The following is a 26,185-nucleotide window of genomic DNA, read 5'->3' on the forward strand; positions in this document are numbered from 1 at the left end:
TGCACCTGAATGAGCTGTGGTGCCACCAATTGTCGTTAGAAGTAGGTTATTAGATAGTGCACCCGTGTGCAATCAAGGTGTTTCATATGATTTCAGGTTAAATACTGCTGACTTTACGAGGTTCCACCGTTAGTTAGTTCATTTCCTAACAAAAACTACATCATGAAACCAAAGGAACATTCAAAGGAAATCCGGAATAAAGTTCCTCAAAGGACCAATCAGGGGTAGGATATAAGAACATTTCCAAAGCAATAAAAATCTGCCAGAGCCCAGTGGATTTATTAAACATTTAGAGAATATGGCACAAATATGAATCTGTCTATAACATGCCATCCGCACAAACAGAGTATTCTGGTGAGAAGGGCATTAGTCAGGGAGGCCAACAAGAGGCCTATGGCAAATCTAAAGGAGTTACAGTCTTCCACGGCTGAACTGGGAGACACTGTGCGGACTGCAGCAATAGCCTGTGTGCCTCACAAATGTGTCCTTCATGGGAGAGTTGGAAAAAGAAAGCCATTGTTGAAAAACCTCAGCAAGAATTTGGGATGTGGAAGAATGTGGAAGAATTTTGGAAGATGCGGAAGATGATTCTATGGTCCGATGAGATCCGCTGAGCGGACTGGAACACTGGTCAGGATAGAGAGGTGGGTGAATGAGGAAAATCCAGAGAGGTCCTCAAAGCAAACCCGATCCAGTGTTTACAGGAGCTCAGACTGGGGTAAAGATTCATCTTCATGCACAGCCAAGACAACGCTTTAGTGACTTCAAGTCTGTGACTGCACCATGATGTGCCCTGTAGAAGCCCTGACCGCGATCCAATTTAGAATACATGGAAAGAGTTGAAAATTGCACTTGGCCAAAGTCCCCACCCAACTTGGGTGAGCTTGAGCAATTTTGCTAAGAAAAATGACAATGACAAAAAATTACAAAAAAAACATTGCCATGTCCAGATGTGCAAAAATGTTGTTAATCACCTGGGTCAAATTTAAATCAGCGCAAAAAAACACTAAGTATACAGAATAAGTTCTGTTTTCCCCAATACAAATTCTAATGGATTATCACCACTTAAGTGGCAAGAGATGCTTGCAAGTCAGTAACTGCAAAAGGCAGATAATACATTACCCACCATACCAACATGTAACTACAGCTATTTCCTCACTACAGACTAAAAGCCATCATTTTAAATTGCATTGGAATGGAGACAGACTTGAACAAAGAGAAGAACACATTTTGTAAAGATCATGTCCGCCCTGATTACCCTCCTATCTTCTCTGTGTTTTATTTCTCAGATTCTTAACAATGATTCAGAGAGAACACAAATGTCTGGGTTTATCTGAGGCCCGGATCAACATGAATGAAAACTTTGACAATAGGCTCTATATATTCATTCCCTTACCATTTTTTTAACTCAAGATGTATTTCAAAATATACCTGAACGCTACGTTTCAGGCCACAATTTCTATCTGGAAAATAGATAGAAACAGGAAGCACATTATCAACATTATCCCCATGGATACATCTGGGCACTACAAAATCAAATGTCACTGTTCGTATACATTGAGATGTACACAGTATCACTTTGATCTGCTGTGTCAGCTTCCAAGCCCAGATTTTACTGTCTTAGTTTTACCACTGAACAAGAAAATGTGTTGAAACTTAACGAGGACCAAGTAAACATTTAGCCTCCTGGTTCTAAAAGAGAAAGATGTACCTCATGTTGTTGGAGGTTCAGGAATGTTGAAGACATGTCCTCCCCTTGTCCCTCTCTGCTCCAACTTGTCTGATTTATTATTTCCTGCTTGTCAGAGATCAGGATAAAACAGTTGTTTGCTGATCTGAAACACACTTTATCCAGACACCATGGACTGTGAGAAAGGATTGTTCGTGGCTGTTGCGTTGTTGGCGCTTGTTTTAACTGGTAAGTTGCGTTATACAATTTTGAAAAAATATATATTACATAATGTGACCTTTGACATATACACTTGCCCGTCACCTGCTCTAATGTGTTTGTTTTATGTTTAGTTTTCAACAAAAAGACATAATTCAAATTCATTTTGATGTCTACAGTATGTAGCCTATGTTTTGACATTCAACATTTTCTGAACTAGTTTCAGATGAATACACACTGTCATTCAACAGATACAGTGGGCGTTCAACTCTGTCCTTCTTCTGCCTGATGTCTCTCCCCAGCTGACAGCATCACTGGCGGGAAGGAAGCGGTGGCCCATTCTCGTCCCTACATGGCTTCACTGCAGGTTTCTAGAGATGGCAAACTGAAGCATGAGTGTGGGGGGTTTCTAGTTGCTGACCAGTGGGTCATGAGCGCTGCACACTGCTTTGTCTCCGGGTGAGTCTGTCTACTGGCTATCATGTCTCTAGGCAACTGGTGTCATAGTAACATGTTCAGGCTTACTGGTAACATGGAGTATTGTGCATGCATGTACTAAAAATGTCCAGTCAAACTGAGGCACGACTTCATTGTCAAAAGAAATTGATTTGAAAACACCTAAACGAATGCCAACGGTGCAGCCACCAACACAAACGAGCCCCTCCAGTGACATGATGATCCATTGGAAATCTCCAGCTGAAAAGTCCCCCCCCCCCCCTTGACAATCGACGAAAGAAGACAAACAACCCATTCCAGTCAGTTAAAACCAAGTGCGCCCCCCCTCCCCCCCAACGACCTGCTCCAGACCTGCACATATTTTTCTTAGAAATCGTTATTGGCGGCGACTTGTCTGAGAAAGGGTGAGGTCACTTTTAGAAAAGGTGAGGTCACTTTTAGAAAAGGTGAGGTCACTTTTAAAAAATAGTTTGGTTTTGGAGGAGTGAGGCAATTTCACGGTTATGTTGTGACTGGACTGCACCTTTTAACTGATCCGTGGAACGGAAACCTGTTTTGAAACATTACAAGTTGTGTCGTAACAACCCTTTATTAAATGTTGTGCGTTCACCTTGTCAGTGACTGGGAGCACTACCGGAACAGGTTGACAACACTACTGTGGTGTTTTGAGCTCGGTTTATTGCAGATCCAGATGCCTTGTTTTTTGGGTGTTTTTCTCTCTCATTAAAGCTTTCAGTACATGATTAGCGTTTTCAGTCCTCTAATGTAAAATAAGATCACTATTTTATGAATGCTGTAAAATTATCAAAAAGCCTGAGCATTATCTGGAATATTTTATTAAACAGAGCTGGCAAGATAGGAAGTGTTTAAAAAAACAGGACTCCTAGAATTCTCATCTATAACATCTGTAACAGGTATAAAATAGGTTAATGATTATAACCACAACATATACATTCCTTACTTGCAGTTGTAATGATGTATCTATTAAGAAACATAAATAGGAGCTCTGGCGTACATTTACTTGAATGCTCCATTGATATACTATGAATAGTTACTTTTACCTTCAATATCAAATTTAAGATGTGCTACTGTATAACGCATTTACAAATTGCTTAGAAACAACTCAAACGCCATCAAAACTCCAGAGCTCGGTTACGTTGTTTTACAAATAAAATACGTTTCATGACATTTTAGCTGCCATTGCATTTCTTTTAATGATTTTCTTTCCAAGGCGTTCTTTCTCACTATCGTCATCATCACCTTGCAGTTGACGTTACTCGTTTGGATATGATTGACAGGTCGACAGGGATGAAGGTCGTCCTTGGTGCTCATTCTCTGAGCAACGCAGAGGATTCTAAACAAACGTTCAGCATCCTCCAAGCGTACAGCCACCCTGATTTCAGCATCTCTAACTATAACAATGACATTGCTTTGGTCAAGGTAAGTAAGATATACCATAAAACCTGTGCCACTGTACTCTGTCCTGTCTGTCTCCTCATCCAGAGAGACTTTCCGCCAGTGTATTCCCCAGAAGGTAGCTACTGTAGATCACAGTCGGACATTCATCATCACACTCGGTGCTAGTAGAGATAACTGCAAGGGATTTGACCTGTTCTCTTGCCACCGAGCTAAAGATCCGCTCTGTGATTGGCAGCTGGATCGGAAAGTGGTGGCCAGTGATTCTGTGAAGACCGTGAAGTTCCAGCGTGATGGCACAAGTGACCCTGACAAGGACAAGGAAGTCAACACTGCTGGGTGGGGGTCACTGAACAACCTGGGGTCGCGACCTGACACGTTGCAGGAAGTTGTCATCGCCGTGATGGACAGGGTGCGCTGTGGTCGGAGTGATTACTACGGCTGGAGGTTCACCGACAACATGCTGTGTGCTGCCAGACCTCGCACCGACACCTGTGACGTAAGTTGACCACACCTCCCAAATCCATCATCTACGTATGTACGTAATATAATAGGTTGTTTATATTATATATATATAATATTATATAATATACAGGTAGTTAAATAACAAGGTATGGAATGTTGAAGGTAACCTTTATTTATGAGAACCCTCATATTACTGGAGTATGTTGATCTGAGTGTGTGTCTGTGTGTCTGTGTGTCTGTGTGTGTGTGGTGGGGTGTGGGGGGGTCCTGTAGGGAGATTCTGGAGGTCCCCTGCTCTATCAGGACGTGGTCGTGGGGATCACCTCAAACGGAGGAAAGAAGTGTGGCTCCAGCAGGAAGCCTGGCTTATACACCATCATCTCCCACTACACCGAGTGGATCGACCAGATCATGGCCCAGTAGATGCCTGCTTCCTGAACAACATTGTATTCCCTATATAGTACACTAATTTACACCATAAACCATAGAAGCCTATTCCCTACAAAGTGCACTTCTTTAGACCAGCGCAGACTAACACAGTAAAACAAGACACACTATATAGCAGCTACTTATAAGATAATGATCACTGTAAAAATCACACCAATAAACTATTTCCATGAATTGATTAACGTAATTGTAGTTTGGCTCTGTTAGTTTTGGGGCTTCATCTAACCAATGATTTTCGGGGCTTCTCCTACCATTCCAGTGACTTCGTAAGGAGAAAGTAAGAAAGTATGGCAACTTTTTATATCTTTTCAGTCCTCAGTGGTAGCATTTTATCATTTTGGGGGGGGGGGGGGGGGGGGGGGGGGGGGGGGGGGGGGGGGGGGGGGGGCTTTGTCCAAGAAAATAACAGGGAGGTTTTCATGATGTGTGTCTTGATGCATGTTAGAAACCCTGCATCAATAGTCCATAAAACAGGACCAACTAGAAGCAACATTAGATCCAAGCTGAAGACAAAACAAGGGATTAATGGATTTGGATAGATGGTGTATTATGAAAACAAGGCATGGGATTATTTGATTTGGATAGATGGTATTTTATGAAGACAAAACATTGGATTATTTGAAAGGGATAGATGGTTGACAGAAAGGTATGCAGATACGTTCTTATCTAAAAGGTGTGTCAAATGCGTGCTTGATTTCTTTCCAGGGAGTTTTTCCTACCCACTGTGCTTCAACATCTTATTGCTTTCTCTTTGGGGAATTGGGGTAACTATATAAGCAGCACTTTGTTACAAATGCTGATGTGAGAAAGGCTTTATATATATATATATATATATATATATATATATATATATATATATATGTATATATATATTTGGTTGATAAATATGTCCAAACACAGTATTATTCATAAATGTTATATGTTCACTGTGACAGAATTGTGTCGATGTTCTTCTACAGTATTTATCTTCCAGTGTTGCAATCACATAGCTTCCATGAGCAGATATTGTTATGGACATCATGCAGAGGAGGGTACAAGTGGTATTTCACAAGTATCAAAAGAGAGGAGTAAACCAATTATGTAAAAAGCAGCCATGAGGTGAACTCTGGAATTCAGCTTGTGATGTGAAACAAACTGTACAGCCATAACACTATAGTTCACATTGAGAGGAAGGCCCAGTGCTTGAAAAACAGCCATGTTTGCAGAATTATAGGACTCTCTTGACATGTTGAAGGATTGCTGATTTCCTGCTTAACTCCCGGTTCTGGATCTTCCAATAAGGATATTTGGAAAACCAGGGAATGTGTTCAAACATGCCTTTCAGTCTGACAGATTAATTCAACTAATTTCTCCTTTGTATTAATTCATTATATTGAATGAAATGTATCCATCTTCATTCTTTTCCTCAAAGCCTTTCTTCGCTTGTCTGTCTTCCTCTCAGTATAATGTTATACTGTTTTAACAGACAGACTGATACATACACTGTAAAAAAACAATTGATACATACACTGTATAACAGACAGATTGATACATACACTGTACAACAGACTGATTGATACATACACTGTATAAGACTGATTGATACATACACTGTATAACAGACTGATTGATACATACACTGTATAAGACTGATTGATACATACACTGTATAACAGACTGATTGATACATGCACTGTATAACAGACTTATTGACACATACACTGTATAACAGACTGATTGACACATACACTGTATAACAGACTGACTGATTGATACATACACTGTATAACAGACATATTGACACATACACTGTATAACAGACTGACTGATTGATACATACACTGTATAACAGACATATTGACACATACACTGTATAACAGACTGACTGATTGATACATACACTGTATAACAGACATATTGACACATACACTGTATAACAGACTGACTGATTGATACATACACTGTATAACAGACTGATACTGTATAACAGATAGACTGATACTGGATTATTAACAGACTCATACTGTTTAACAGCCTAATACTGGATTAACAAACAGACTGATACTGTATAACAGATAGACTGATACTGGATTAACAGACTCATACTGTTTAACAGGCTGATACTGTATAACAGATAGACTAATACTGGATTAACAGACTCATACTGTTTAACAGGCTGATACTGTATAACAGATAGACTGATACTGGATTATTAACAGACTCATACTGTTTAACAGGCTGATACTGGATTAACAAACAAACTGATACTGAGAAATGGTTACTGTTTAACAGACAAACTGATATTTAATGACAGAAACCTTTTTAGTGCAGCGAAATGGCCGACTTGAGATGTGATCCACAGCACTCCTTCATTATTAGCAATATAATTCACAATGGTAAATAGAAAATTATTAGAAATATAATTCAGAATGATTAATAAATAATACAGATGTTTGGGCTATAGTGGGTTATAGTAACACTAATGCAATAACATAACTGAAAGCTGTAGGTGTACTACAAGTCTGCCAGCAGATCAGAAAAAAAGCAAATTCTTTGATAAAAGGAGTCTGTGAACCAAAAAGCATATGAGATGACTGTACATTTTACACACTTCAGCAGATTTGCAAAACCAAAGACTTCATGTTTTTGACTAAGCATTTTTCCAGGGACAGGAAGTATACCACAGAACACACCTTAAAGATGAGTGGAAAGAACCCTAAAATTATTTAAAATTCAACAGTTTCATATTAAGTTTATTACAGAACTTAGGATATTCAGGTTTGGACAGATTTCATACAATGAAACTAATTACATTTTGGGGGCCTTAACCATAGTTTTCATTAGAAAAAGACTGTCTTAGATGCCTGCTCTTTTAGGAAATAAGACAATAAAATAAATTTGATTGATTGATTGATATGTAAGTAGCTTCTGTTTTGCCATTTTTTTTACAACTACATACACATATTCAAAATGTTCTGCTTGCAAATATGAAAAGAGGACATTGAAGGACATTATGTAATATTCTTTAAAGTATGTACCTGTTCTAGTTTTTGTTTCACATGCACGTTTTCCCTATTTCAAAACTAAGGCTGTATTGTGCTCGTAACATAACACAACGCTTGCTCTGATAGTGGTCCCGTTCCTTCCTACAATGAGAATTCCCTATCGAACGCAAGTCTCTGGGAATGGCTGTTTACATTGCTGGTCTGTATAACTGCATTGCCATCTAGTGGAGTGGTGCGGCAATTACAACTGCCCCTGTGTGCTTGTCTTACCAATGGGATGTTTGCCAATTGCCTTAAAGGGACAATATGTACGATTTTTACTGTACAATGACCGTAAAACAAGCATACATGAGCAATAGACATTTGCAGTAAATCCTGCCTTCTGTATTGTAAATGTTTTATGCTAATATTTTGAGATACTGGGTTTTTGATTTCCATGAGCTGGAAGCCGTAATCATCAAGATTGAAATAAAAAAGTAATGAAATGTTTCACTTCATGTGTAATGAATCTATAATATATGAAGGTGTCACTTTTTGATTAGAATTACGGAAAAAATATGAACATTTCCACCATATTGTTTTTTTAAATGCACCAGTATATATTTATAAATATATACAGGTGCATTTAAAAATATATATATATATAAAGAGACCAATGTACATTTTTCTTTCCTTACATGCACTGATTTGAAGTACTTCATACATTTTGTACGTGCTACTTTTAACAATGTAAATGATTTTCTAACTTATATAATTACTGTAACGATTTTTAACCATTTTATTTATATTAACGTTTTTCAGTCAGTACAGATCACTGCATTCTTGCTCCAGGTTGCAAGAGCCAACATCGGGCTCATCCCATGTTTTATGGACACATTACCAAGGGGTAGATGCCAATTAATAGGTTACTTATTTTTCCATAATGAAACAAAACATATTCAGAAGAAAAACTATATTTACGATCTTTGATAGCTGTGTATAATACAAGGCATAGCTAACGGAATTGCATGTGGCTTTAATGTCTAAATATGATTGTTTAAAAAGCCACTCCCTTTAAAATATAATGGTTTATGCGGTTGCTATGCTTTCTTGTGTAGTTTCCTCAAGCTCGTATCAACTCTAACGAAAAAAAATCATGGGACCGATGCTCGCGCCTTGAAAAATATCCAAATATCGGTGGATTCCAAAACGTTATTTTCAAAACGTCTTATCAACGGTTGTTAAAATGTCTGGAATACAGAGGGTGAACGGACAATTCCAGTGTATGAGTCCAGCTGTCTGGTAATATTGATTTATGATATTTTTTTTACTGAAACAGGACGCTATAAAGCTACTGTAGCTTATCTATAACGTTACTGTAGCCACCTATCAAAATATTGAGCCTCATATTATATTTATATTATAAAATATTGAGCTTCTTCACGCTCCAGGACGGCTACTAAGCGTAGCAAGCTAACGTTGAAGTACTAGTTAGCTAGCTAGCTAAGTAAGCGTTACTCGTATCTAATTTAGCTAGGTTATCTAGCTGGCTATATTGTAATATTGGATAAGCGTACAACAGTTATAGTAATTTTAGCTAGTAACAAGCTACAGCACTGCCCGGATTTCATCAAACTTCCACTCTCGACTGTCTGAATTTTTATTCACGTGTCATTAATGCTGTATTCTCAACAATCAAATATAACGTTAATGATATGATTGTGTTTTTTTTTGTATTTTGACTAACTGGCATCAATGGCACCACCATCTTGTCATATTGTGTCTCATTCAGCTGCTCCCGTCTGCGCCGTATCCAGTCTCTGCTGTGGAATGGAGAGTCTAGACCCGATGCGATCCTTTGCTCTCTGGGTTAGTTTAGCACTTACATACCACTGTAGTTAACATTCAAACTCTGAGGAAAAGGCGTTTATTGTCCTATCACTAGTTGCATTTGACACTAGTGCTTGAACTGTGTTAAAAATTCCTCCTTATTTATATAGATATTGATATTGTGATATTTATTCATATGTTTTTCCCCTCATTTATATGATTTGCACATGATTGTACTATATACAATTCTTTGTATTTAAAGGGATTGACAGCAGGTATAATGAGGGCTGCAGTGAGCTGGCCAACTACCTGTTTTATGGACTGTACAGGAAGAACCAGCTGAACCTGGAACACATCCTTGATGATTTCCCAGAGGAGGTGCTGGATGGTGAGTAGTAGGGGTTTGGCTTGGGTCAGGGTTGGGTATTATTATGATATTGGCGTTCCAGTTATCCCACATGCTGGAAATGAGGTATTACCAACATTAAACATATAACAATCATTAAGAATTAACTTGCAACCCTTTTACCAGAGTGTTAAAATATGTGTGTAAGTGCTAGCACATTGTCAGTAATGATAACAAATGACAACAACAGGCAACCATACATGTAGGCAAATGTTTTGCTGCATTCCTTGATTTTAGCTGTATCAGCGTTAGGTTTGACAAAATCCAACCATCGGGTACTATAGATAGTTGGTAAATGACAGGACTAGACTATCCAAGGTACTATAGTCCTGTTTTATCTTTTTCTGAGTTTGTTGATTCGACTCCTCAACATTGACATTCCTCCTCCTCATTTCCAGATGTGATTGTGCTGATCAAGGCGGAGAGTGTCCATCTGTACTGTAACCCGATCAACTATAGATACCTGCTGCCCTACATTGCCCAGTGGAGGAATCTTACCATCCACTGTCTGACCCAAACAGAGGTTTATCTCACTACAGTAATCACATCCACTGTCTGACCCAAACAGAGGTTTATCTCACTACAGTAATCACATCCACTGTCTGACCCAAACAGAGGTTTATCTCACTAAAGTAATCACATCCACTGTCTGACCCAAACAGAGGTTTATCTCACTACAGTAATCACATCCACTGTCTGACCCAAACAGAGGTTTATCTCACTACAGTAATCACATCCACTGTCTGACCCAAACAGAGGTTTATCTCACTATAGTAATCACATCCACTGTCTGACCCAAACAGAGGTTTATCTCACTACAGTAATCACATCCACTGTCTGACCCAAACAGAGGTTTATCTCACTACAGTAATCACATCCACTGTCTGACCCAAACAGAGGTTTATCTCACTATAGTAATCACATCTACTGTTGGACCCAAACCGAGGTCATATCACTACAATAATCAAATGAATGCTAGCATGTGTCTCAACAATCAACCAGGATGAATGCTAACATGTATCTCAACATTCAGCCAAGATGAATGCTTGTTGTCTCGACATAAATGCCCGAATTCCTGTAAGGTTTGGTGAAACACTTCGACCAATGTGGCCTTCATTAGCCAATAAGAAAGCCATGAGAGTTTTTCCTAGCCAGTGTGCATAAATCCTGTTGTTGCTTTCTCTTTGGGGTTTAAGGCTTGGTGTTTGTAAAAGCACTTTGTGACAACTGATGATGTAAAAAGGGCTTTATAAAATGAATTTGATTGATTGATGAAAATAGCCTAGTAATAGGCATTAATTGGTTTAGTCTACTATCCAATCATCTCTCACCATTAATTACCCTGCATGTTTTGTGCTCCCAAGCACCAAATGCTTTGTCACAGTTTGGGATAGCCGTGTGAGCATAAAGCGCTGTTGAGCTTTCTTGCTAGCGTTGACTTGCGGCATAACAAGACAGTTCTGGCTTCCATTAAGACTCCATTAAGATTCCATTAAAATTAACTATACTAAAAGGTGTTGTAAGCTATAATCTAGTATTGAAAGGCTTGACTGGATGCAATGTAATTGATCATTTACATGAGCGAACATCAGAAATTCTGCTTAAATTAAAAGATGATAATAGAATGGTCCCTCCCTAATGTTCTGCTTTGAGTGAAAGGTTTTTCCAGCCTCATATGTGCTTGTTAGCACTAGCCTGGGGAAAGGTTATATTTCTGCAGACCATCAACTGTAGCCAGCATATCTCTAGTTATTTGTTTGCTATGTTTGCTAATAAAGATTTACTTTTGTAGATATCCTTTCCCTCAATTACAGTAAACCAATTTGTTTAAATGCAAATAGCATTACATTTTCGCATGTATTCTTCAATGGTTTCAATGATTCACTTGCCAGCTTGCAGAGATGCACTTCCCTCGGTCCTCCCCATCACCTCCTAACCTTTATCCTCTGTCTGCCCCGCTCTGTCGCCCTTCACCTTGACTTGACACAGTATGAAGATGAGGAGGTGGCAGAGGAGTTTAAAATCTCCAGCTTTGTGAACATGGTTCAGGACTGCAGCAGTATCGGAGTTCCATACAGCTCCCAGGGTAAAACTGCACTGCACTGGTCCCCGGTTTCACAGTGACTTTAATCTAGAACTGCCCTGCTAAACATTCCACATCAACTGCGCCCTATCATCATGTACTTCAAACGCTTTCCGTGTTATTGTGTAATTACAAGTGATGATTTGAAGTGGAAACTATGTTGTTTCAGGCCACATCCAGAAGTTTGACATGTTTATGATGGAGAAGTGGCCCATAATTCAGGCCTTTGCTCTGGACGGCATTGGTAGAGGATGCTTCTTCACTATGAAATACAAGGTGATTTACTTTTCTTTGTTAATTATTGAGCAATATATATGTATATACATATTCAGGAGGGGGTGTTATTTGAGTGTATTGAGTGTGTATAATGTGTGTTATAATCAGGAGAGACACGGTGTGGACACAGTGTCAGTGTTCAGGGTCCTGGAGTGCATTTATTAACAAATAGAAGAGGAAAATGAAACAGAATGTGAACATACAGATTAAATGCATGGGGCAGGCTGCTGTGTCTTTTTTCCTCTTTTTCCACTGCTACCCAAAGCTGCTCTCTTGGGCCCTTTTATCCTCCCCCTGACGAGGCCTGTGTTGCGGGCCGGAGTGCAGCCTCGTCAAGGGGTGGCACTCGAGCAGCGTTCCAGGCTAGCAGTTGGGCTGTGTTTAAGGGGCACATTTTGTTGACCGGGCCAGGTGGTTCTCCCCGGGGTATACAAGAGAGGACGTGTACCTGCCACATTGTATAATAATGTGTTGTGTTAATTGTAATGGAAATAATAATGTGCTGTGTGTTCCAGCTGATGGATATCAGTGAACAGCTGTGGCAGATTTATACCAGACTGGACCCGGTCTCCTTGGACACCCTCCTCACTGAGGTAATACAATATTATACCTTCCTGGATACTCTACTCACTGTGGTAATACTATATTATATCTCCTTGGACACCCTCCTCACTGAGGTAATATTATACCTTCCTGGATACCCTCCTCACTGTGGTAATACAATATTATATCTCCCTGGACACCCTACTCACTGAGGTAATACAATATTATATCTCCCTGGACACCCTCCTCACTGAGGTAATACAATATTATATCTCCCTGGACACCCTACTCACTGAGGTAATACAATATTATATATTCCTGGACACCCTCCTCACTGAGGTAGTACAATATTATATCCTCCTGGACACCGTACTTCCTGAGGTAATACAATATTATATATTCCTGGACACCCTCCTCACTGAGGTAGTACAATATTATATCTTCCTGGACACCCTCCTCACTGAGGTAATACAATATTCTGTCTCCCTGGACACCCTCCTCACTGAGGTAATACAATATTATATCTACCTGGACACCCTCCTCACTCAGGTAATGCAATACCCCATTTCCCTGGACACTCTCCTCACAGAGGTAAAACAATGGTCATACAATGAAGCAGTTAGGAAAAGTAAAATATGGCCAGTTTACTATGGTTAAAGGTGTCCTTATGCACAATGCAATGTGGAGTGCCTGTATATAACCTTTAGCTGTGGAATATTGGCCATGTTTTGTAACACCTGTCATATGAGGTCTCTTATGAACCGCGTGCATTCATGATTTGAACCACCCATCGTTAATGAAGCTGTAATACACAATGGATCATCAGTTTTGACATCAGTTTAGTACCTCCTATTAAATGTAAATAACTGCACCAACAATGCTATTTCCTTGTAAATAGACATCTATGAAAATAAACTACAGAGAAGATGAGCAGCTTCAGAGATTTTTCAGATTTGCAGAAATGATATGTTGGACCCAATGCTTTTTTGGGAGACAAGAATTTACTAATTGCTAGATAAAAAAGAAACATGCTCGTCATGTAGCATATCATAGTGAAACTTGCATTCCTGTTGCTCTGAAATTATTTGATGGTGAAAGTTCAAAACAGAAATAATTCACCTATAGCTGCCGTTTCTATTACAGATGCCACAATGCTTCTTTTATAGACATTAAACCTGGGTCAGCTAAAACCTGCCTAATGACTCTGGTATTGTCTCTTTCAGGACCTGGTGTTGTTTGAGAAGCAGTGGAGCAGCTTCTTTTCCAGCTTTGACATCGAGAGCCATCTGTCCATCCTGGAGCTGTCTGAGGCCCAGGCAGGGGAGGTAGTACACATTCTCCTTACATTACCTACACTACCAGAGACACATCCCCTCTTTACATTATCTGCCCTGACACAAACCCATGTTCTCAACAAATCAACCCTTCTACATTTGTGTTATATAGAGATATACATATAGTATGTATCCACTATAAGTTGTTACATTAAATGTCTTTGTCTTATCCCCAGTCCTTTAAATGTTTGTGTAAAATCCCCAGTCCTTTAAATGTTTGTGTCAAATCCCCAGGCTTTTAAATGTCTGTGTCAAATCCCCAGGCCTTTAAATGTTTGTGTAAAATCCCCAGGCCTTTAAATGTCTGTGTCAAATCCCCAGGCCTTTAAATGTCTGTGTCAAATCCCCAGGCCTTTAAATGTCTGTGTCAAATCCCCAGGGCCTTTAAATGTCTGTGTCAAATCCCCAGGGCCTTTAAATGTCTGTGTCAAATCCCCAGGCCTTTAAATGTCTGTGTCAAATCCCCAGGCCTTTAAATGTCTGTGTCAAATCCCCAGGCCTTTAAATGTCTGTGTCAAATCCCCAGGCCTTTAAATGTCTGTGTAAAATCCCCAGGCGTTCCGGACTTATTTCTCTCATGGCTTGATCTCAAGCAACATTGCTGACAGCAGTAAAAGCCGGCAGCCTTTGGTGTTGTTTGGGAGCCACTCCTCCATGGAGAACCTACAAAGCTACTCCTTCAACTTCCCTTCGGATGGACACCAGGTCCGCAACACTGGCCCTCAGGGGGGCCCAGCCAAACACATGGTGAGAGTTGCTGACCCACTGAGCCCCTGAAGTCATTACTTTCCTCATTTGTTTCTAACATCTAAGTGTTTGGTGTTGGTCTAACTCTGGTCCTCTGTACCTGTGTCTCAGGTTCTCCAGTGTGTGGCTCCTAAAGGATTTCTAGCCTGTTCCAGGACCTACTTCTTTGGAACCACTCACATCCCTTACCTTGGTAAACATACTCATATTTTCTACTTATCTAAATGTAACCATACCTTTCATGTATGTAAAATTATAGTTTCTCAGCTGTTATACGTACATTTTTGTGCTGAAATGTTTGTAGAGCTAATGTCTTTTGTTTCTCTCACAGGCAGTGACAATATGCAACAGGAGAAAACACAACTCTTGTAAGTTCACAAAAACAATAAGTGCTTTAAAAGTGAACCCCTGTCTTCCAGACCATAATATGTGACCTTCTGAATGTTTCTCTACTAGACGTTAAGACCATGTAACTTTCTGAATGTATCTATACTAGACAATAATACGATTTAACCTTCTGAATGTATCTATACTAGACAATAATACGATTTAACCTTCTGAATGTATCTATACTAGACAATAATACGATTTAACCTTCGGAATGTATCTATACTAGACAATAATACGATTTAACCTTCTGAATGTATCTATACTAGGCAATAATACGATTTAACCTTCTGAATGTATCTATATTAGACTTTAATACCATGTAACTTTCTGATTATATCTATAGTACATGTTAATATCATGTAACCTTCTGATTATATCTATATTACATGTTAATATCATGTAGCCTTCTGATGATATCTATAGTAGACATTAATACCATTTAACCTTCTGAATGTATCTATACTAGGCAATAATACGATTTAACCTTCTGAATGTATCTATATTAGACTTTAATACCATGTAACTTTCTGATTATATCTATAGTACATGTTAATATCATGTAACCTTCTGATTATACCTATATTACATGTTAATATCATGTAGCCTTCTGATGATATCTATAGTAGACATTAATACCATTTAACCTTCTGATTGTATCTATACTGGACATTAATACCATGTAACCTTCTGAATGTATCTATGCTGGACATTGTATCTTTCTTCAGACTCCTGTCTCAGATTTATGCTGCAGCCATCCAGTCAGTGCTGGCAGGAATCAAGTGTTACTCCAACACCTCCAGTGTTACTAAGGTGATGTTCCAGACATTTCTGTAAGTCCTACTGGAGCATCAGATGAGGATGGGTGTTTTGTTACTGACTGAAACGCTTGTGGGTTTTCAGGCGAAGGACGTAGCGGAGCATACCTTCCAGCTGACTCTGGCCTCCTTCCACCTGGCCCAGTACAAGACTGCTCTCAGGTACCACCACACCGTTCACAGTAGAAGGAAGGAGGTACTCTATTCATCTGATTAATGTTCTGTGTAGGAAAAGCTTAGTCAGGAGGAACAGTTTCACTTGCTGTTTTCTTCTCTCAGATCTAAAAGTGTATTCAACATCCAAGCCGTGAATAATGAGGGCAGGTGAGTGCCTGATTGTTGGTATCTGTATGCCCTCTGTCTAATAATTAGTGGGCTTTGAGTTGACTTGTTCTTGTGCTAACTGTTCTGTTTTCCTTTTCAGAATTGTTCCTCTAAGTAAAGATGAGAGCCGCTTCTTGGTGAAAACTGTAAGTCAACACATTCAACCTGAGGTTTTTACGGTGTCTGATTGACCAAGTCCGGGTTAGGAGTCTGGGTTAGGGGCCAGGGGTTCATATTAGGGGCCAGAGGTATGTGTAGTTGTGTTGTTGTGTGTTCCAGGCATCCATGTCAGTGTATGACATCCCAGACCTTCTGTGGGGGGAAGGAGACCTGGGATCTGTAGTCTTCTCTGAATCCTTCCTGGAGTCCAGCATCAACATCCAACAGAAAGGTATAGATCCATAACCCTGACGGCACTGACACATGATAGGATTTAGTGGAACTCAGTTTGTATCATCACGTCGTTCTTCTCTCATCCTTGGGTTTTATTTAAGTACAAATAGCAAACTGCACATCATGTTCTTCCACCTGTGTAACTGTGATTGTGTTTCTGTCCTGTAGATGGCAGTGTTTCTTCAAACAGCTGCTACACCATCCTGACTACAGCCTTGCCTCGTTACGTGTGCTGGCTGGTACGTTATCTTTTCTCTTCCCTTTCCTCCTCTCCTCTCAATCTTTTCCCTTTCTGTTATTCCAGGACTGATAGTGGCCTGCTATGGACAGAATGTTAAATGTGTCCTGTTGTCTCTAGGTGGAGTCTGATGTCAAGCACTCTGAAAAGGCCCAGCTCCTGCTGAAGGTTTGATTACATCATGTTTACTAGATTTTACCTATTTGGGAAATACTGTCCAGTCTGTTTATGTGTATTTAGTAGGACTATTACGGTACACATATTCAGAACCATACAGTACAAGCTTTACGGTTCGCCCGTGAACCCAAATATATTTTCATGCATTTTTCCAAATGATGTCCTACTAACTGGTATGTTTACTGATATAGTATGTAATCCCCAGGAGGAGGTCAGTACCTGTCTGGGCAGCTCTCTGACTGTAACATACGCTGCCCATGTGTACTCTAACAGCCAGCTCTCCACTCCTGAGGAAGGTGAGACACTACTCTCTCTGTTGGCCAGTCAGCCTCTCAGTCCATTCAATCAGACAGGCAATGAGTCAGTCAGCCAATCCACCAGCCTCTCAGTCCATTCAATCAGACAGGCAATGAGTCAGTCAGCCAATCCACCAGCCTCTCAGTCTGTCAATTAGTCAGTCAGTCAGTCAATTAGGCAGTGGACCAGTTAATAAAAAGTACTCTTGACTCCCTGTGTCTCTATCTTCAAGGCAAGATGAGTTTCTTCTCGGCGGGCATCCTGTTTCTTCATCCTCAGTACGGCAGCATCACTCTGCCCACCAGCCTCATCAGCAAGATCAAGTTCTACAGCCAAGTAGGTTTCCTACTCCTTAGTCCTTTTTGCTATTAGTTTTGCTTTATATTTTTCTTGATGCAGAATGACACTGTTATCTGACAAATAAAAAGTATTTGACACTTTGACTTTAGTCCTACATAAGGCACTACTTCTGACCATAGCCCACGGAGTAGGGGGGCATTTGGGACACTACGTGGTTCACTGTGTGGGTCTCATATACAGGACTGTGTCCCTGTATCTCTCTGTAGGGTTATTATACAGGACTGTGTCCCTGTATCTCTCTGTAGGGTTATTATACAGGACTGTGTCCCTGTATCTCTCTGTAGGGTTATTATACAGGACTGTGTCCCTGTATCTCTCTGTAGGGTTATTATACAGGACTGTGTCCCTGTATCTCTCTGTAGGGTTATTATACAGGACTGTGTCCCTGTATCTCTCTGTAGGGTTATTATACAGGACTGTGTCCCTGTATCTCTCTGTAGGGTTATTATACAGGACTGTGTCCCTGTATCTCTCTGTAGGGTTATTATACAGGACTGTGTCCCTGTATCTCTCTGTAGGGTTATTATACAGGACTGTGTCCCTGTATCTCTCTGTAGGGTTATTATACAGGACTGTGTCCCTGTATCTCTCTGTAGGGTTATTATACAGGACTGTGTCCCTGTATCTCTCTGTAGGGTTATTATACAGGACTGTGTCCCTGTATCTCTCTGTAGGGTTATTATACAGGACTGTGTCCCTGTATCTCTCTGTAGGGTTATTATACAGGACTGTGTCCTCTTATTTATCTATATGGTTATTATATAGGCCAGTATTGTGTCCTCATATCTCTATTTTTCTCTCTCCCAGGACTCGAATAACTTGGTGGCAGCTCTGTTTGTAGAGTATGAAGCTGCTCTGCTGCCCCACCTGCCTTTCCCTCTACACAGTGACGACCGATGTCTAGTCTTCAGCCTGCAGCCAGGCTCTGAGAGCCACAGAGCCTTCTACTCACAGGTCAGTTAGCCATCCATGGTGACAGAGCCTTCTACTCACAGGTCAGTTAGCCATCCATGGTGACAGAGCCTTCTACTCACAGGTCAGTTAGCCATCCATGGTGACAGAGCCTTCTACTCACAGGTCAGTTAGCCATCCATGGTGACAGAGCCTTCTACTCACAGGTCAGTTAGCCATCCATGGTGACAGAGCCTTCTACTCACAGGTCAGTTAGCCATCCATGGTGACAGAGCCTTCTACTCACAGGTCAGTTAGCCATCCATGGTGACAGAGCCTTCTAGTCACAGGTCAGTTAGCCATCCATGGTGACAGAGCCTTCTACTCACAGGTCAGTTAGCCATCCATGGTGACAGAGCCTTCTACTCACAGGTCAGTTAGCCATCCATGGTGACAGAGCCTTCTACTCACAGGTCAGTTAGCCTACAGTTCTCACAGAGCCTTCTACTTACAGGTCAGTTAACCATCCATGGTCACAGAGCCTTCTACTCACAGGTCAGTTAGCCATCCATGGTCATAGAGCCTTCTACTCACAGGTCAGTTAGCCATCCATGGTCACAGAGCCTTCTACTCACAGGTCAGTTAGCCATCCATGGTCACAGAGCCTTCTACTCACAGGTCAGTTAGCCATCCATGGTCACAGAGCCTTCTACTCACAGGTCAGTTAGCCATCCATGGTCATAGAGCCTTCTACTCACAGGTCAGTTAGCCATCTACAGTCACAGAGGCTTTTATTCATAGGTCAGTTAGCCAGCCCTGCTTAGTTAGTCAGTCAGCCAAGCTCATAGAGCCTTCTCCTCACAGCTCAGTCATTCTGTTTTTATTAGCTTTTTACACAGCATCCCAACGGGGTTGTACTAACATTAACCCTAAACTTACTCCTTTCCCTAACTCTTACACTAACACTTACTCATACACTTCATTTAGATAGGTAGCTTTATGATTGGGTTTATCTGAGCAGTCGTGGTGTCAGTTTTTGTTGCATTTTGTTAGACTTAACGTTCTGGCGATCCTCCCATTCATGAACAGCACAGCTGACCTGGCATTGCGATCGTCCCACTGAAACACATTACTAAAGTGAAAATACAAACAATAACTAATGACAGAGGCAGAGCACGGGCCCATAGCGCAACCGCACCCCCCATAGCTACGCCAGTGGTTGAGCTAAATGCAATGAATGCAGCAAAACATTTTTCCTCATTCATTGGTGGGTACCCAAGCAGTTTAAGAAAACACATGTAAAATGATGGCTTAGTTACTCTTCACTGGTTAGACTAACTAGGCCTACAGTGTTCTTGAATCCAACTCGCATTGTGTTTGTTCGCATGCCTGGTGGTTATCAATGTTGCAACTGCTAGCAAAGACATCAGATTATCTCTTATAGGAACGTCTTTGCCCTTAAAGTGTCTTTTCAAAATGTTTTGACACCATTTTCAGGAGGGTATTGGTTAGATCAATGTTTTTATGTCAGAGCATGTAATTGTACCAAATCTCATCAATTGTTTGGTAGGTTTGTTGAGGTTTTTAAGAAGTTCTCTTGTAAGTATCCATGTGTTGTGTTATATTGCAGGTGTTGCCAGTGTGGCAGGGCTCAGACTCTGGACTCTCTCTGCAACTGATGGACAGAGAACAGTTGACCTGGGATCAGAGGAACATGTAATACATTACTTATTACTCTATTAGCTGCTGCAGTACACCTACCAATGCTCAATCTTTGTCTTTGGTCTACTTCCTCTCACTATTACTCCTAGCACTACTTCCTCTCACTATTACTCATAGCACTACTACCTCTCACTATTACTCATAGCACTACTTCCTCTTAATGTTACTCCTAGCACTACTACCTCTTACTGTTACTCCTAGCACTACTTCCTCTCACTGTTACTCCTAGCACTACTTCCTCTCACTATTACTCATAGCACTACTTCCTCCCACTGTTACTCCTAGCACTACTACCTCTCACTGTTACTCCTAGCACTACTTCCTCTAACTGTTACTCCTAGCACTACTTCCTCTCACTGTTACTCCTAGCACTACTTCCACTCACTATTACTCATAGCACTACTTCCTCTCACTGTTACTCATAGCACTACTTCCTCTCACTATTACTCCTAGCACTACTTCCTCTCACTGTTACTCCTAGCACTACTTCCTCTCACTATTACTCCTAGCACTACTTCCTCTCACTGTTACTCCTAGCACTACGTCCTCTCACTGTTACTCCTAGCACTACTTCCTCTCACTTTTACTCCTACCACTATCAATCTACTTCCCCTCTATTACTCCTACCACTATCAGTCTACTTCCCCTCTATTACTCCTACCACTATCAGTCTACTTCCCCTCTATTACTCCTACCACTATCAGTATACTTCCCCTCTATTACTCCTACCACTATCAGTCTACTTCCCCTCTATTACTCCTACCACTATCAGTCTACTTCCCCTCTATTACTCCTACCACTATCAGTATACTTCCCCTCTATTACTCCTACCACTATCAGTATACTTCCCCTCTATTACTCCTACCACTATCAGTATACTTCCCCTCTATTACTCCTACCATGATCAGTCTACTTCCCCTCTATTACTCCTACCATGATCAGTCTACTTCCCCTCTATTACTCCTACCACTATCAGTATACTTCCCCTCTATTACTCCTACCACTATCAGTCTACTTCCCCTCTATTACTCCTACCACTATCAGTATACTTCCCCTCTATTACTCCTACCACTATCAGTATACTTCCCCTCTATTACTCCTACCACTATCAGTCTACTTCCCCTCTATTACTCCTACCACTATCAGTATACTTCCCCTCTATTACTCCTACCACTATCAGTATACTTCCCCTCTATTACTCCTACCACTATCAGTATACTTCCCCTCTATTACTCCTACCATGATCAGTCTACTTCCCCTCTATTACTCCTACCATGATCAGTCTACTTCCTCTTACTCTTGACGTTGGTGTCTGTGTTCCTCCAGGCTCTCCAGACTGCAGCAGCTGCATGACTGCCACGCCCCCCCAGTGGCCAAACGCAGAGGCAGCCTAAAGGCCTCATACTCCCAGCTTCCTGAGCAGGACATGTAATTAGACACTACTTAAAACACACTCCCTAGTGTACATTACCTAGAACACACTCCCTAGTGTACATTACCTAGACCACACTCCCTAGTGTACATTACCTAGAACACACTGCCTTGTGTACACTCCTTAGAACACTTTATGTAATGGCTGTGTTGTGTGTTCTACCAGGTTCTTGCAGCACTTTGCTCTGAGCAGTGTTGGACAGGAGCCGATCAGGAACGACCACCTGGGGGCGCTGTTCCCCACACCAGACATAAGCAACCCTCTGGCAGGACCCACAGACAAGGTCGCCAACACTGCCTCCATTACGTAGATGACTGAATGTCTGTCAATCTGTTGTACACTTGCAGTCAATGAGATGATTGTGCGTGTAAGCTGACATGTTGTAGTCTGATGGCTGTGACTCTGATCCTGAACAGGTGGTTATAACCATCCTCTCTGGACTGCCAGGCAGCCACAGGGACAGGCTGGCTGACTTCCTGGTTCAGCTCAACAGAGAGGGAGGAAGGTGAGCCAGTCAATACAACTACAATACACTGTGTCACTGCCAAACATTCAACTCTATCCTGATGTTTCCAGACTGTCAAGGCCTTAATAGACAGAAACCCTGTGTCCGGATCTGTATAACAGATCTACAAGGGCTTGTACCATTATTTAGGATGATTGAGCTTAATACAGAAATAGTTAATATATACAAATTCGGGCCCATGTTGAGTTGGAATCAGATGTGATGATAACAGTGCAGTAAAAGGGCAATATGTGATTGTGAATGTGCAGTAAAAAGGCTGTAGGTGATCTTCAGCATGTTTTTCACTGTGTGTGTGGGTGCGTGCATGTGTGTGCGTGCGTGCTCTACCAGGTGGGTGGTGTACCAGTCAGGTCCCGGCAGCCCTTTGTTCTCAGCCTCCCACCTGCAGCGCTACCTGTCCTGCTTCCTGGAGAAACAGAGATCACCTGGAGGGAAGCCCCGCCTACTTCTGCTCACACCTGGGTACGACTCCCATACTGAAACAGACTAACAGGATCTTTGGGACTCCCCAACTTTGACGCTTCGATTCCAACAGATCCATGTGTATTTTGCCCTACTTTGTTCATGCTGGATCTCTAGTCCGGCATCGTCTGTATTCTGTCATGTGGTTGGAAAGGCTTTAGAAGGTGTGGCAGCATGGACATAGGCATTCTGGTATATGAATATCTGTTGAGTCAGTTGAATGAGAATTTTTTTGTTGGAAAGTTGAAGCTGGGTACAGCCAATTTATTAATATGTTTTTTGTTATTACTTTAAATGTTGACCAGATAATCAAATCAAACCGGCTAGCTCATTTGCAAACTGCTTTTCAACTAGGTACCTGTAGTCTTTTTGTGTCTTTAATGAACTTACATTTGCACCTCATATGAAGAAAAAAGAGTAACAAATATTGTGTTGATTCTCTCTGTACCATTACCTGTCTCCCCATCTCTATTTCTGTCTCACTCATCCCTGTCTCCCTGTCTCTGTTCCCATCTCTGTCTCTCATCCCTGTCTCCCTGTCTCTGTTCCCATCTCCATCTCTCATCCCTGTCTGCCCGTCTCTGTTCCCATCTCTGTCTCTCATCCCTGTCTCTATTCCCATATCCATCTCTCATCCCTGTCTGCCCGTCTCTGTTCTCATCTCCATCTCTCATTCCTGTCTGCCCGTCTCTGTTCCCATCTCTGTCTCTCATCCCTGTCTCCCTGTCTCTATTCTCATCTCCATCTCTCATCCCTGTTTACTCATCTCTGTTCCCATCTCCATCTCTCATTCTTGTCTCCCCGTCTCTATCTGTCTGTCTCTGTTTTTCTCTCTGTGTCTTTAGATGTACAGATGTGTTAGATGTTGTGCAGGCGGTTCTCTCTCATCCAGACCAAGTAGTCCAGTCCTGTTTCACCATTGGAGCGGTCACAGCCTGTGTTGACCCCCTCAGCTCATACATGGAACACAGGTAGGTTCCACTTAAAATATATTTTAACCGGTCCCACCTCTAATTAGATTTAAACTCCGCCTTTACTGTGCATACCTCAACATAGTTACACTTCCCTTTAACTGGCCACCCTCTGCTTAGCGGTAAACCCACCTTTAACTGCCCACACCTCTGCTTTGAGTTTAACACTCTTTTAAATGGCCACACCTCTTCTTTGAGTTAAATTCCCCTTTATTGGGACACATCTCTCCTCAGTTAAATTCCCTTTTAATGGGACACATCTACCCTCAGTTAAATTCCACTTTAATTGGACACATCTCCCATCAGTTAAATTCCCCTTTAATGGGACACATCTCCCCTCAGTTAAATACCCCTTTAACTGGACACATCTCCCCTCAGTTAAATTCCCTTTTAGTCAGACACATCTACCCTCAGTTAAATTCCCCTTTAATTGGACACATCTCCCATCAGTTAAATTCCCCTTTAATGGGACACATCTCCCCTCAGCTAAATTTCCCTTTAATGGAACACATCTCCCCTCAGTTAAATTCCCCTTTAATGGAACAGATCTCCCCTCAGCAAAATGTCCCTTTAATGGGACACGTCTCCCCTCAGTTAAATTCCTTTTTAATGGGACACATCTCCCCTCAGTTAAATTCCTTTTTAATGGGACACATCTCCCCTCAGTTAAATTCCTCTTTAATGGGGCACATCTCCCCTTAGTTAAATTCACTTTTAGCTGGCCACACCTCTCCACAGTTTTAAAATTGGAAGCTTTCATCTTAATGAACCTCTTTTAAAGCCAATGATGCAAACATTCCAACACTAAATGTTATATGCTCTGAAGAATAATTATGTTTGTTGTGTTTATTTTAGGTCTCTTAGGTAATATGAAACATTGAAATAAAAACTTGATTTGATCATTGTAAGGGTGACAGGGTAGCCTAGACGTAAAAAAAAATCTGATCAGTAACCAAAATGTTTTTGCATCTAATCCCTAGCCAGCAAGGTTAAACAAAAATCTCTTGTTTAGGATAGTTTATTATCAGTTATTGGAAACATTACTAATTGTTACTACTTACATTATCATATAGTTAGTTGCATTATGGTGTGGAAATGTAAATTGTACTGACAGAGTAAAGAAGGGGATTAAATCTTGGAAGACAACTGGGGAATCAAATGCTGAAAATATTATGCCCTGCTAGATGTGCTTCTATCACCAGTTCTGGCCAGGGATAGCTCAGGACTACATGAATTCATTTGTGGATATAATGTTTACGTCTGCCTTTACGTCTGCCTATTTTACTTTGTTTTTTGTAGACTGCCAGTCATTGTGTTAACACTAGTTAGCATTTGCTTTTGAAGCTATGTCTAACTTCCATCATACTGGAAGCAGTGAGGACTGGGGAAGAAGGTGAAGACCTGAACAGTCCCCTTTAAATTTAGTTAAGTGTTGTTTGTGTGTGATTCCAGTGTGTCCCTGTCTGTTGTCTTCTGTAGATTGGTCTTCCCTAAGCTGATGGAGCAGTGCAGCCAGGGGATAGTGAGTACTGTTGTCTTCACCGGACCCACAGCAGAACGGAACAACCCTGTCTTCCAAAACATACAACAGCTGATACGCTCAGCCAATCCCAACGCTGCCTTTGTCCATGCAGAGAGAGGAGCTGTTACCAGGTAGAAGAGCCCGAACTGTCTGAACTGCTTTCTGTCAGAATCTAAGTCTGTCAGTTTTTTTTATGGTTCCTTGTCCTGTCTATAGGAATGAGGATGTGACAATGATTTTGTCAGAGAACAGCTTCTCAGAGGCTCAGATGCTGAGAGCCCGCTACCTGCTCTACCCAGGCTGGTAAGAAAATCTCTCTCTCTTCATCTGTTTCAGTCTCTCTTTTCTCCTGGCCCACTTTCTACTGTATCTCCCCTTCTGTTTTCACTAGGTTCCTGGCTGTCATTGTTAAGGACATAGCAGAGCGAGAGGGAGATATGTATAACACTACATTAGTTGGAATTGGCTTATATGAATAATTTTACAATACTGGCAAAAAGTATAGCCTGTAGCAATGTGCCAGTTTTACAACTCTGTTTCCAAAAACATTGGGACGCTGTGTAACATGTAAAGAAATGCAGAATGCAATGTTCAAATCATTTATACCCTATATTCAAGAAAATACTACAAATATAGAAAATACTACAAAGACAACATATCAAATGAGAAATGTTTTATGCCCACTTTGAATTTAATGCCAGCAACAGGTTTCAAAAAAGCTTGGACAGTGCCAACAAAAGGAAAAGTTGTGTAATGCAAAACAAAAACCTGTTGAAACATCTCACAACTAGGTTAATTGGCTACAGTTCAC

The 26,185-nt window shown here is 41.0% G+C and overlaps 2 protein-coding genes across 6 annotated transcripts in view; both read left to right on the forward strand.

The window, feature by feature from the left end:
- The first annotated feature begins 1,810 nt into the window (after positions 1–1,810).
- On the forward strand, positions 1,811–4,859 carry cfd (complement factor D (adipsin)). The gene is made up of 5 exons (XM_010879323.4): positions 1,811–1,918; positions 2,191–2,347; positions 3,643–3,784; positions 3,999–4,259; positions 4,499–4,859. The coding sequence occupies exons 1-5, from the start codon at positions 1,861–1,863 to the stop codon at positions 4,646–4,648; spliced, it is 768 nt and encodes a 255-aa protein (XP_010877625.1). The 5' UTR covers positions 1,811–1,860; the 3' UTR covers positions 4,649–4,859.
- A 3,754-nt stretch (positions 4,860–8,613) lies between these two features.
- The window catches only part of c15h20orf194 (chromosome 15 C20orf194 homolog), a 31,242-nt gene continuing 13,670 nt past the window's right edge, over positions 8,614–26,185 (forward strand). Inside the window, exons 1-29 of one of the 5 annotated variants that reach the window (XM_029125482.2) lie at positions 8,614–8,937; positions 9,428–9,504; positions 9,728–9,853; positions 10,270–10,394; positions 11,861–11,957; positions 12,124–12,230; positions 12,746–12,823; positions 13,997–14,098; positions 14,663–14,854; positions 14,966–15,047; positions 15,186–15,222; positions 15,970–16,054; positions 16,145–16,221; positions 16,339–16,383; positions 16,484–16,529; positions 16,663–16,774; positions 16,945–17,015; positions 17,135–17,182; positions 17,397–17,487; positions 17,721–17,824; positions 18,656–18,802; positions 20,370–20,455; positions 21,788–21,889; positions 22,059–22,176; positions 22,310–22,398; positions 22,750–22,881; positions 23,727–23,852; positions 25,332–25,505; positions 25,591–25,677. In XM_029125482.2, the coding sequence (XP_028981315.2) occupies positions 8,882–8,937; positions 9,428–9,504; positions 9,728–9,853; positions 10,270–10,394; positions 11,861–11,957; positions 12,124–12,230; positions 12,746–12,823; positions 13,997–14,098; positions 14,663–14,854; positions 14,966–15,047; positions 15,186–15,222; positions 15,970–16,054; positions 16,145–16,221; positions 16,339–16,383; positions 16,484–16,529; positions 16,663–16,774; positions 16,945–17,015; positions 17,135–17,182; positions 17,397–17,487; positions 17,721–17,824; positions 18,656–18,802; positions 20,370–20,455; positions 21,788–21,889; positions 22,059–22,176; positions 22,310–22,398; positions 22,750–22,881; positions 23,727–23,852; positions 25,332–25,505; positions 25,591–25,677 (2,819 nt within the window). In that variant the 5' untranslated portion in view covers positions 8,614–8,881. Of the gene's footprint in view, positions 8,938–9,427; positions 9,505–9,727; positions 9,854–10,269; positions 10,771–11,860; positions 11,958–12,123; positions 12,231–12,745; positions 12,824–13,996; positions 14,099–14,662; positions 14,855–14,965; positions 15,048–15,185; positions 15,223–15,969; positions 16,055–16,144; positions 16,222–16,338; positions 16,384–16,483; positions 16,530–16,662; positions 16,775–16,944; positions 17,016–17,134; positions 17,183–17,396; positions 17,488–17,720; positions 17,825–18,655; positions 18,803–20,369; positions 20,456–21,787; positions 21,890–22,058; positions 22,177–22,309; positions 22,399–22,749; positions 22,882–23,726; positions 23,853–25,331; positions 25,506–25,590; positions 25,678–26,185 lie in introns of those variants that run through there. The other 4 variants (XM_029125481.2, XM_029125480.2, XM_029125479.2 and 1 more) reach the window with 4 other exon arrangements.

The sequence above is a fragment of the Esox lucius genome, chromosome 15 (genome assembly GCF_011004845.1).
Source record: "Esox lucius isolate fEsoLuc1 chromosome 15, fEsoLuc1.pri, whole genome shotgun sequence".
NCBI classification, from domain to species: Eukaryota; Metazoa; Chordata; class Actinopteri; order Esociformes; family Esocidae; genus Esox; species Esox lucius.